The sequence below is a fragment of the Adelges cooleyi genome, unplaced genomic scaffold, assembly GCF_023614345.1.
Source record: "Adelges cooleyi isolate 19-005CV unplaced genomic scaffold, UGA_ACOO_1.1 ACOO_flye_CR_arks_rails_tigmint_CR_PRNA_108, whole genome shotgun sequence".
NCBI classification, from domain to species: Eukaryota; Metazoa; Arthropoda; class Insecta; order Hemiptera; family Adelgidae; genus Adelges; species Adelges cooleyi.
In genome coordinates this window covers 8,952,790-8,965,303 of record NW_026095761.1, presented here as the reverse complement: position 1 = coordinate 8,965,303, position 12,514 = coordinate 8,952,790, and the positions used below count along the sequence as shown (strand labels likewise).

General features: G+C 35.7%; 1 protein-coding gene across 18 annotated transcripts in view; it reads right to left on the bottom strand.

Moving 5' to 3' along the window:
• Window positions 1-543: 543 nt before the first annotated feature.
• Window positions 544-12,514, bottom strand: part of LOC126843571 (microtubule-actin cross-linking factor 1) — an 80,911-nt gene continuing 68,940 nt past the window's right edge. For 11 of the 18 annotated variants that reach the window (XM_050581187.1, XM_050581211.1, XM_050581259.1 and 8 more), the window contains 18 exons: window positions 12,299-12,453; window positions 11,263-12,088; window positions 10,862-11,085; window positions 10,249-10,789; window positions 9,961-10,158; window positions 9,585-9,878; window positions 9,221-9,507; window positions 8,938-8,991; window positions 8,613-8,690; window positions 7,951-8,122; window positions 7,535-7,885; window positions 7,350-7,467; window positions 5,221-5,360; window positions 3,982-4,249; window positions 3,169-3,310; window positions 2,979-3,038; window positions 2,207-2,308; window positions 544-1,385 (listed from right to left, as the gene is read on the bottom strand). In XM_050581187.1, the coding sequence (XP_050437144.1) occupies window positions 1,268-1,385; window positions 2,207-2,308; window positions 2,979-3,038; window positions 3,169-3,310; window positions 3,982-4,249; window positions 5,221-5,360; window positions 7,350-7,467; window positions 7,535-7,885; window positions 7,951-8,122; window positions 8,613-8,690; window positions 8,938-8,991; window positions 9,221-9,507; window positions 9,585-9,878; window positions 9,961-10,158; window positions 10,249-10,789; window positions 10,862-11,085; window positions 11,263-12,088; window positions 12,299-12,453 (4,128 nt within the window). In that variant the 3' untranslated portion in view covers window positions 544-1,267. Of the gene's footprint in view, window positions 1,386-2,206; window positions 2,309-2,978; window positions 3,039-3,168; window positions 3,311-3,981; window positions 4,250-4,413; window positions 4,530-5,220; window positions 5,361-6,611; window positions 6,693-7,349; window positions 7,468-7,534; window positions 7,886-7,950; window positions 8,123-8,612; window positions 8,691-8,937; window positions 8,992-9,220; window positions 9,508-9,584; window positions 9,879-9,960; window positions 10,159-10,248; window positions 10,790-10,861; window positions 11,086-11,262; window positions 12,089-12,298; window positions 12,454-12,514 lie in introns of all 18 variants that reach the window. The other 7 variants (XM_050581307.1, XM_050581203.1, XM_050581299.1 and 4 more) reach the window with 6 other exon arrangements.

The window sequence follows — 12,514 nt, the reverse complement described above, 5'->3', positions numbered from 1 at the left end:
AGCTTCTATGTATTGTTTTTTTTTCTAAAAATTTTAAAATTGAATTTGACATTTTTTCAACATTAAAACTTATTTTATTTTACATAAAAAAAGGAAAGTATAAAAAAATCCATTTCCAACATAAGCTAGTATAGTACCAAAGAATTCATATATTATATTATACCTATTTAGTATTTACAGAATTGAAATTAGACCATCCTAATTAGTTAATATGTCTGGCTTTTTGGTCTAAAACGTTCAAAAATAGATCACTTTCAATGCCTCTAAGGTGGTCTTTTTATGGGTAAATTCTCGTTTAACTAACTAAAAATCTCATAAAATTCAGTTCCCAACCCCACTGTACAGCTTTTTTTGTTTGTTTTGAAAAATACTATACTTAAATTATACCTTGTATTAAAATCACTTGTTTTTAAATTTAAATTTTATCATTAGCCTCTAAATAAATTACATGAAGTAAATAGATAATTAATTTAATACTATTTGCATATGGCTTAACATGGCACTAAGTATTCCGGATAAAGAGTAAAATAATAAAACGTTAAATTAAACAATTGCACAGTTTATTTTAAATCCACAGTGGGAAAAACAATTAAATATTATAAATATAGTTAAAAAATAATCATCTATTGTTACGATTGGTTAATTTTCAAAGTTACAATAAGTGTCCACAATGGTGTTCATTTACTTATTTTATGTTAAATTTAAATTACATGTTACATAAAAATATATATTGGAAAAACAAAAATGAAATGATACAATATTGGCACTTGTAAATAGTAGATGTGGTGATTTTCATTAACCATTGGAAGCTATTTACAATTAATAAATAATAATTATAATAATAATAAAAAAATACGATAAATAACAAATTACTATTACATAATATTAAATTGCATCAACTTTTTTTTTTAAATACTTTTTAATTGCGAATGGCACTCGAATCTAAACATGTTTTATACATACTTTTAAACATTATATAATATGTATACGGGATGGAATCACATTTCAACATTGAATACCGATTAAAAAAAAAAAAACGAAAAAACATAATGGTATAAAAGAAAAATACAAAATTTGAAAATTGTACATATTTATATATATAGATATATTATATATAAATTAAAAAAATAATACTTTATTTTTAAACTTAATTTAATAACTAGACAGGATTAATTAAGAGATTAATCATTGGTTTGATTATATAATAATAATAATAAAAAAAAAAAGAATTATTTATTATTGGGTTAAGTTCAACGTTATCAGATGGTTACAGTCGGAAGGGTTCTCTTGAATCCGGCTTGGAGTTCCTTCTTTTCGTTTCAGACGCGTTAGACGGTTTACGGGACAGGCTTGTCGACGTTGGCGTGGCCAATGGCGATTGCAACCTAAACAAGAAAGCAAACAAAATTAGGAAGAAAATAACCATAGATTTTTGTCAGAAACACAAAAAGCACAACGACCAAGACAATAATAACATTAATACTATCATATATTATTCGTGCAACAGCAGATAAGCTTGTAGTGAAGGTTTTGAATATTATCATGTAAACGACATAAACAAATACACGAATAACTTATTATTATTATTATTAACATAATGAGGTTGAACACGCCAAGTGTAACTTGGACATTCATAACAGGCATTACATGCGGGTTTATTCTAGAAATATAGGTTTTGCAAGCAGGAACACAACAATAAAAAATAAATGTGTAACATCGAGTGAAATTATTACAATATTACAATAATTAAACATATTGTTTTTTAATTGTAAACATTTACCTATTTTATATGCGAGTATGATATTCTGTTAATTTTAATTATGTTGTCAATGTAAATTGTATGCAACCTGATTAGTTACTAGTAGTACAAATACAAATAACTGTTAACACTACGCCTACGTTTTTAAAGTATTTAAGATAAAACAAAATTATCTGAAATAAAATGTATTAGCTGTAATAAACGACAAATAAACGAATTATCAAACAAATAGTTTTATTCAAAAATAAAAAATGATTTATCATACGAATAATGATTTATTATTTAACGTTCGGTATAAATTTTGCCCAACGCTGTTCGACGGCATTGCGACATAGGAAAAAACAAGCATTTGCGGGGGCGGGGGGGGGGAAAGGGAGTAAGCACACACACACACACACACACAAGAAACACAAATATGCCATTTTTTGGGCATTAGGCGTGCTTTACCCGGAAGACGGTGTCGAAGACATGGGCGACACCATGGGCATTGTGGAGTCGCGCGACGCCGGCTGTCCCAAGAGAACGGGTATTTTGGAACCTTGGCTTCGGCTATAGGCGCACGTAGGCAAATGTAAAAAAAAGAAAAAGTATTTTATTTTAATTTCCCACGATACGTATACTTTACACGATACGCTAACAAAAGTGTGGGCAAAACGCGATGCCCATCTCTGTGCACTTTTGCAGTGCCGCAACCCAAACCTCGATGTGCATACTTTTTTGTCGTTTGCAACCAAGCGAAAAGTGTGCGGAATCAGGCACATAATAGAGTAGACGCCAACTTTTTATTTGTACGACTAAACAAATAATTTAGAGCAAAGGTAAACGTAACAGAAGGCAATTGGATAAGGCCTTCGTTGTAATAGGGTAGCCGACTGCGATGTACAGAAGAGGAATGGTGTAAAAAAAAAATAAGTACCACCAGAGCTGACGAAAAATTCCAAACCCCAGAAATATGCGTTTTTTTAGGAATTATATTGTATACTCGGAATTGGGTCAGAGTTTATTTTAAAAGAAATCAGGTTTTTGTCAACTCTGTCGACCCACACGACTGTCTACCGGGGCGTTGCTACTCTTTACTGGTTTTCCCCTTTCACCCCCCACTTAGTCGCGGCACTGCGATCTTAACACTACAAGAAAGAACATGCTCAAAATAATAAAATAATTAATTTTAATTTTCTTATTAACTAATTAACTATCGTTACGTGTTAGTGATTATTACCTAGAACTGGAGTTAGCCAACGTGGGTATACTCGACGACCTGTGCATCGAGAGGGATGACCTGGACAGTTAGTGAGTTAAAAATGTGGCAATTAGTATTATATTAATATTTTACATAATTTTTGCATTATTATTAATCGTCGATTATTGTAATTGTTATTATTATCGAGTAAATCGAAAAACGTGATCACCTGGTGGACGACGCGTTAGACTGGTTGGCGACCGCTGACGGTGAACGCACTCTGCCGCTGACCACTTGTCCGTTGGCCTTGCGTGAAGACGTTGATGTTTTGCCTGGCGTCAGTCTGGGGATGCGGCTTGGCGTATTCGAATCTACAGGGTCAAGTCACATGCGTATTACAATAAATAGGTATTGGGCACAGCAATAGAGACAAAGCTATTCGGATTCAGCGAGACACAAATCTTGTTCTCGGCCTCGTTTTTCCCTGTTCCTTGTCAATCCTCACACCTTCTACCTTCTTTGTCGGACTACATCTACCTATTAATTCATTTTGTCATGAATATGTCTTATGGCTGGCGGTCTGTCGAAAATTTCCCGACAGCGATAAGAAACAGCTGATAATGACTCCTGGTAAGAGATCAGCGACAAAGTAGGGCAGGGGATAGTAGCTATAGGGATGGGAGGAATATGAACATCAACACGATCCTTATTCTTACCATAAGTAATATTATTCACGATCTAATGTTTTTCCTTCAAGGGAAACATTTAAGAACTTTCTCAACCGTTTTATGTTCATACGCCGTTTTAATTATCATTGCTGATATCGACGCAGCTCTCAAACTACATTTTTGCGCACTTTTTAACGTTCTGGTTACTTGAATCCAATTCCGAACACACAATTACAATTTTTTTTTATCTTTTGAGCCCTTAGTAAGCACTATTCCCAAATTTCCAAAACTTTCTCATATTCGTGTATCTCTATTACTAGATTTCAATATCATCCCCGTGTTACCCGTTCGATTCCGTCGACAATGCGACTTACCAGTGCTGTCCAGTGACAGGTTGGATCCGTGTCTACTGGGCGGCTTGCTTCCTTGACGACTCTGCGGCCTGCTTGCCGGTCGACTGGCCGGCAGACTGCTGGTCATCCCGCCGACGCTGGACTTCCTGGTTACCGGCGTGGATCCCTTCCTGGCGGGCGTCCTGGAGTATGGCGACGACTCGTTATCGCTAAGCGAATCCGGAGTGCCGGCCGTCCTGTTGACGCCCGTCTTGCCCATTGGCACGCTTCTGGCGCTCCTCTCTCGTACCTGTACGTTTCCCACGTTATAACAATTAGACACATCCGGATACGAACAAAAATAATGTACTAATAGAACACGTCGCTGGTGCACGCTGAGTAGTAAAAATCGCATAAAACTATGTATTGTATATCTCTATATATATTTTTTTTTTTTTTACAAATTTGTTTTACCCAAAACGTGTTGTTTTGCCTGCCGGGGCCCATGGCTAGCGGATACGAGCACGGTAACGACTCTCGTTGTCTTAAGCTCTCGAATATCGGCATCAACTCTCTCAAAAACTCTTCGGCTGTATTCGTTAAAATATAAATGAAAAAAAAAACAAAACGGTTCATAAAAAAAAACGATCTCATCGTCATTCGTTCCTCGGTCCGCGGTGCCTCAGCTTAACCGCCCACTCGGTGTAACGTTTTTATTGTTTCTTAATATGCTCCAAAAAGAAAAAAAAACCCTTGAGAAATGTTTTTTTTTTTGCACCTCCGACCACCTTGGCGACAGAGTACAGCAATAACGATAAGTAGGTGTAGGAGAAAAAAAATAAATACAATACAGCAGAAATAGGTACGGTGACGATGATTCTGGAGACCAATCACCGTCACCCGGACAGACCCCGGAAGTAGAGCTCGGTACCGAACAACTATTACAATATAGACGTAATAATACAATTATTATACTGCGATTAGACATTACAATACAATATGATATGTTGTACTTGGCGCTAACTAAATACTAACAAACTATGCACTCGCAAAAAGAAAACAACTGAAAACAGCGGCGGCGAAAAACAAGTGTTATTGTACGATTTAAAAAGCCAAAAAAAAAAAAAAAATGTTCACACAATGCAAAAATAATAAAAAAACGGCGGCAGTGCTCGATTTGCTAGCCGTGCCTCTTACTTGAGAGATGTATAAAAAAAAAAGTACCTTTATAAAAATTATAGTGTTTTTTTTTTTAAATTGTACTTTTTTGCAATTTTTTACCTTGGTGATGGGCCCGGCCGTGGATCCGGACCTCGGTTGCTGTTGGACGTTGTGTTTGGGTTTGAACGCGGACATGCTCTGTGACACGCCGTCGGCCAAAATGAACTGCTCGCGGAGTTCGATGTTTGTGCGTCCTTTGGCTGCGTGAGTGCGAATAAATAAGGAAATCGTATATGAGAAACAGGCGGTGAGAAGGAAATAATTGGTTATAAATAAAAAATTAAAAAAAAAAAACAAAAAAAAACTCATCACAGTGAAAAAAATGATAATATGTTAGTAATGGTAACAAAAACAAACAATATTAGTGTATTAGTGAAAACAAAACCGAAAAATAAATAAATAAACGATCAGTCAAGATGGTGATATGAAGCCAACAATCCGGTCGTGTCCTCACGCCGAGCTGCTCGGTCCGCACCGGTTGAGTTTTTAGTATAATATCAGAGACAGGATTAATTTTTTGGTCACGACGAGAGTGAACACGAAGGTGAGGATGACACAATCAACGCGAAAGCGATGGGAGAAACACGAAAAAGAGATCACGGACGAAAAAAAGGAACACGGGCAAAAATACTTTTTCGGTTGATACCAAGTAGGTATCAGAGTTGGGCAAAATTTAACAAATATTTGATAATTAGTGAATTTATAAATAAAACATTATACGCTATAATTTCATAATTATTTATGTAATAAATAAAGGATAAAGAAAAAAAAGTATTTGTAAATCATAAATAAATTGTGGTGACGAAATAGCGAATAATTTTTTTCAAAAATTATTAAATTAAAATATCATTTTTATGCTGTAAAAAAAAATCTAAAAAAAAAAAGTCGAATAATGCCCAACTCTGAATGACACCGTGGAGTTGTTTGGAACGAAGAAAATAAATATCCTGTTTCCGATACTATAAATATTATGTCAAAAGCATCATGCATGTTAGTCGAGTACTGTAAAAAATCTTCGAGTGGACTGCAAAAGGAATATTACATTTTATTTGTTTGCATCCAAAGGAATTTGGATCAAAGGTTCGATTCGAAAATACTGCGATCGTCATACTTTTTGTTGGTTATATAATAATTATTATACTAATTAAGCGTCTTTACTGGTACTACTGATTTTTAACTGTAATATTTTACATAGCGGTGGAATATACTAATTTTTTTTTAAAGCGCACACACAGCAAACATAATTATAATACAATCCACTATAACAAATGGCCGTACACGGCTTATACCTAGAGTCTGACGGCCGGTCGACGATCAACAGTTTTTTACCTTTTGGAATAAGAAAAAAAGTAAAAACGCGTGCAAAAAAATAAACTTTTTAATAATATGAAAAAAATGTAAAAAAATAAACACACAAAACGCAATTTTAAAAACACCGATAGCGTTCATACAGTTCAATTGAATCACGCTGTAAGGACACCACGGTTCGTGTTGATCAGGCACAAACGGGTTGGGCATTGGCATCATTTCGACTGTTATTTTTAATTCAAGCAAAAAAGCCCCCAAACAAAAAAAAAAGGATAATAATAATAATAATAAAAGAATGCGAAACACAAAATCAAAACAAATAAAAAATAAAATAACGGCCAAGGAAACGGAATTTGTTGACGGGAACGGCAAAGGACAAAAACAAAAAAAAATATGAGATTAAAAGTTAATTACGTACTTTGAAAACCAAAAATCTTCAAGTGTTAATACAACGATAATAGTTTAAGCATGCGTTTTAGTAAAACAACGTATATATATATATATATATATTTATTTATTTATTTGTATAATTTCTCAAGAGCTTTATATATTTATGTAAATTTTTTTATCAACTTTGTTGTTATTTATATTTTTTTTTTTTTTTAGATTGTATTCATAGACTTTTTTATATATTTTTTTTTTGGTTAACACGATATACTTATACCATTGTGTGTGTGTGTTAAACGAGGCACCGGTTAAGAGGATACTAAAATAAAATTGAATTATTAATAAAATAATTTTTTATAATAGGTTAGATTATCATAGTATATAATATTAGTTAATGTAAAATTTTTGTTTATCCCGAGCGGTTAAGACCCATGGGTTAAATACAATTATAATTTTTTAATATGTTTGTTCTGTAAAAGTATCGGGTGACTCACCTCTGCACGGGTCATTCTTGACCAAGAATTCGTCGAGGGCTACCCATCCTCCGCCCACACGCACCATGACGGTGGATCGCAGGATACGCACCAGCCGGAGCTTCTGACTGTCTCCAAACTATAATCAAAAGATGAAAGTTGTTTATCACCACATTTATGGCTACAAGCCCAAGCGATCTGCATACCCTGTATCTTCCTTCTCCCACTTGGAACACCCGGAACTTCTGCCGGCAAGTACACAACATCACAAGACGTTTTACTTCGTCGTGGATCTTCTCGGCTTCTACATCGGCAGGCTTCTTCTCTTCCCAGTCGGGTCGCAGGGCCGCTATAAACTCCTTCCAGTCGATCAGGCCAAGCCCGTCGTGATCGAACATGTCGGCCACGGCGTTCATTTCCAGCTTGCTCGTGTCAAATTTTGTTTTCATTATGCCGTCGATAAAGTCGTCTCTTGGTATCAGTCCGTCATTGTTTTTGTCCATCTTCCTGAACAGATCTGTGAGACGCGACTTCTTGTGGTTCATGAATTTTAAGAACTGGAATAAACAAAAAAAACGTAAGCAACTCGTCTCAAAAAAGTAATCTCAAATGGTGTACATACGCGTTTCCTCCATTGGTCCCACGAGAAGTTTCTGACTTTTTCCACTTCCCTTAAGTAGTTGAGATGTTCCTGTAGACGACGTTGCCGTTCCCAAGCCATCAGCCACACATTATGCCATTTGTCCCACAGTTGTCGGCAACGGGCATTGCGCAACAACGGCTCTTCCACTTTGCTGTTTAAAGAACAAAATACTCCACGTTAATAATGAAAATCTGATTATACTAATATATTAGTAGAACTTTAATTATTACTTATATTTTTTAAACTGTTTTTCGGGAATTTATAAGTTTAATAGATATTTAAATTTTGTAATAATGTTATGGTTTTTAACAAAAAAATAACAACGTTATACAATTTTTATTAGAAAAGTTCTAACCTGACCTTTATTTGGATAGATAAGTCACTAAATCCAGTCATATTAATTATGATGGTAAAAATTATACATTAAAAATTTAACAAAAAAAAAAAACACTAGGTACTTATTTTTAGTTAATTATATTGATGAACTATAAAAATTAAAATAGATTGTATTAAAACAAGTATTTATATAATAAGAAAATATTTTATATCAGAAAAAAAATCTCAGTACTTGTTATTCTTGAAATTTTATTTTAGATAAAGATTATTTGAAATCAATTTATTAAACGATCATTAACACTAACCTTCCTTTAGCTGGGAATCTGGGTCCGATATGCGGCAACTGGTCAGCGGGTTTGTCTTTGATCACTGGACTTGCTCGACTAAACAAAAACATTAATATTACATAACGTTAGTTATCAAGAAGTAAAAAAAATGTTTTAAAAATACTCTGAGAAGTGGTTAACAAAGTATTTTAAAACATGGGTTGATTCCAAAGCAGCAAAAATTATCTTAAAAAATACCAAAGGTCCATCACTACAGGAAACCGCAGTTGGAAGCCCGTTGGCTTTTATACAATTTATACTACGACTATGAAAAGTGCAACGTGCATAATGTGTTAATACAAACCTGTTTTTGCGGTGATCGGATAAATCATGTACACTGCCAGCTAAGTCTTCACGACTGAAAATGTGCAAAAAGTGCGTTCTTATCAATAAACTAAGCGTGCATATTGTGTGACATTACAAAGCAAAAATATAAAATATAAAAAAGTCCACAAACTATCTCAAACGTGCAGATTTCTAAACACAATAATATTATTTTTAATTATTTATTTTTTACTCTAATAAAATTTTAAAAAATATGTCCAAATTTATTCTTATTATTAGAATCAATGTAGAAAATTTCGCACCTGACTGCTGACGTTTTCTTAATAGCTGATGGTTTTCTGCCAGCCGGAGCGGCCGGTTGCTTGGCTTTGCATACAGCGTCTACTTCAGATTGTCTCTTGGCAGTGTTTTCCATAAATTCACGGTGTTCTTCGATCAGCTTCTCGGTCACTTCAATACTGTCGGGCAAAGATTCAGATTCCAAATCCAATAGTCGATTTTCCAATTTGGTCAACCAGGCGAATAGTTCCTCCAACAGGGAGTCCAAATCTTGAAGTGACTGCAAGTGGTCCATGAGTTTTTGTTCACGCTACAACGGAAACAAACAATTGTTATTAATGTTACAAATTACGGTGTATGTATGATTTTAACAAACGAAAATTCTACCTGTTTAGCCCAAGTCCAAACTTCTTCCCATCTGGACTGAATTATAGTAATCCAATGCTTTATCACATTGATAGCGTCGGGATGAGCTTTTTCCAAGATTTTCTGCGCCAAATTAACCGTAGAGTCTTTTTCGTGTTGCTTGTCGGTCATTTCTTCCATGAACTTCCTGTGGTCGTTCAACTGTTGCCTAGTTTCTTGCTCGTTATCCGGCAATGGTCCGATAAACCTAAGTTTCATTTCGGCGTCGGACAACCACTCCAACAGCAAGTGCACAGATTTGTGCAGCTGTTCAGCCTGCAAATGATATTAAAATAATATATTAATATTATTATTTCTTATAATATCGTAGAAAACAAACAACAGTAGGAACGCTCACTTGTCTTAACGCGTCTTCTAGTTTTTCTGTTCGCTTGTCACATAATTTACTCGTTCGGCTCCATTGATTTTCCAAATCGTCTAACTGAGATTGGATAATGGCGCGGTCGCTGGGACTGGCCTTGGACATCAGGTCTTTGCCAGTTTGCTTCACAGTTCTCATTTGGTCGTGACGTTTAGACAATGACTCTTCAAACGCCTAACAAATTAACAAAATAAAGTTTTAATCCATTGTGTGTGTGTACACATAAAAGGAAGACAATACAAATATACATTGCACTAATATTACCTTGTGCTGTTCGACTAGAGCCATGACGGTGTCCAAGTCTCCGTGCACCGGTCCATCATCGATTAACCTCTTTTCAGCCTTTCGCAACCAATCCAAGAGCGCTTCCATGGCGTCCTTAAACTGTCCGCAGTACAATAGGGCCTCTTCCAATTTCCTCTGTCGGTCTACTGTCTTGGTGCACACCAAATTCCATTTTTCCTTCAACTCGTTGATCATTTTGTTCAACGGTTGTTCGTCACTCTTCGGGGCTTTTTCCTTTAACGCTTTTCCCATTCTCATGGTGGAGTCGTAAGTCGCTTGTTTAGCGCTCAATGCACGCTGTACATCCCTGTGCTTGGCCAAACGTTGCTTGATGCGGTCAGGATCATTACCGACAGTGGCGTCCTGGGCTAATTCGTCCAAGTTCTTTTCTGTGTTGCTCAACCAATCCATTAGGCCGGACCAAGCTTCGTGGAACTCACGAGCCTCTTTGTAACCATGATCGAGCGCTCGGGTCCTCTCTGCACTCTTGGAAACGACACGCTCAAAACGATGCTGAACACTTTAAGTAAGATAAATCCAAAATAATTAATAAACGCATAACACACAACGTTATAATATAATAGTAATTTACCTAATCAACAAGTTTTTGATAAGGATGACGTCTTGTTTTTGCGAGAAATACTTCAAGTGCGTCCCCTTTTTGTCTAAATGAAGCATAACTTCCCTGTGAGAGCTAACATCCTTTTGGAACGCCTTGTGGTCTTCAATCTGAGATAATATTGTTGGTAGAATACGGGACACAGGTTTTAGGTTAGACAGAGTTTTCTCAGCGTCGGTCAACCAATCGATAAAGGCCTGAAACAAAAATTACATTAACAAATATTCCTTATTATAAGTTATACTGGTTGGAGAGGTGTCAATTAATAATTTATTTATATTTTTTATAACTGGAAAATATTGACAGTATACATGTTATAACTATTACATTACAATGATAATACAAATGAATAAGATATTTAAATTAATACATACTTGTAAAGCATTGTGGAACTCGGTGGCTTCTTTAAGAGCAATTTCTAGTTTGATCTTTTTATCGTTTGCTCTAGCCGTAACGCTTTCCCATCGTTGTTTCAATGTTTTCAAGTTCTGTGCCAAATTACCAGAGCCAGGTGATTTCTTCAGATACTCTTGTCCTTGAGCCAAAACTGTTTCTACTTTAGGTCTATTGGCTTCCAACTCATTGTACACTTCCATAAACCGTTCCAGTTGTTCACTAGCCGTTTCGGGTAAACCACCAACGGGCTTGGATGTGGCAATAATGCCGTCAACTTCTCCAAGCCAAGATAGCAGATCTTGTATTTCTGCAGCGAATCGTTGAGCATCTGAGAGGGCATCTTCCAATTCTAATTGACGATCAGCCGCCTTTTGCAAAAGGTCTCTCCAACTTTTGTTGAGCAAATTGAGTTTGTCTTGTGTGCTGTTGGCCTCAGCTGAACCCTTGCTGCTCTCAATTAACTGGCGGCCAGCGTCATTAAGTGTATCCACGCTAGACTGGTGGGCCTGAATGTCGTTTACTAGAACTTTGAGTTTAGCCAGCTCGACTTCAAGGAGCTGTGAATCGCCAGCTACAGGCTTCAAGTCTTTGTCCAAAGTTTTGTTGGTAGAATCGATCCAAGCGAGGAGTTCTGCTAAAGCATGATGGAACTGTCCTAAACGCAACAGACTGTTTTCGAGTTGACGTTGGCGTTCGACAATACCCTTGAGAAGATTTTCCCATCTTCGGTTTACTTCCGACAAAGGTTGTTTAAGCGCTGCTGCTTGTTCAGCCGATGTTCTTTCCGTAAGTTCCTGAGCTTGTCTGCAATTCAAAATTGAAAATCATCAAACAAAGTTACATATCAAAAATACCTTATTCGAGTTATTCATTTTATGTATTACCTAGTCAGCGATCTTTATAGAAAGATCAAATTTTAATAAATTCCAAAGTGAGCAAGTGGAAGAATAAAATTTCAACGGTTAAAAATAAATAGTTTATACAATTTTTTCTTTAAATAGTGTGTTACATTACCTGTTCAAAGCTTCCACTTTCACCATTTGTGGGTCAATATCTGACTTGAAGTTTTTGAGTTCGCCTATTTGTTTTTTAACAGCTTGAATGTCTGTACCCAAAGGTCCCAAGTTGGCAAACCTGCGTTCAGCTCCGTCCAAAAATTTGAGCAAATCCTTTAAAAAAACCAAAATGAGTAAACTAAATCACTGTTATGATTAATTAAATAAAAATCGT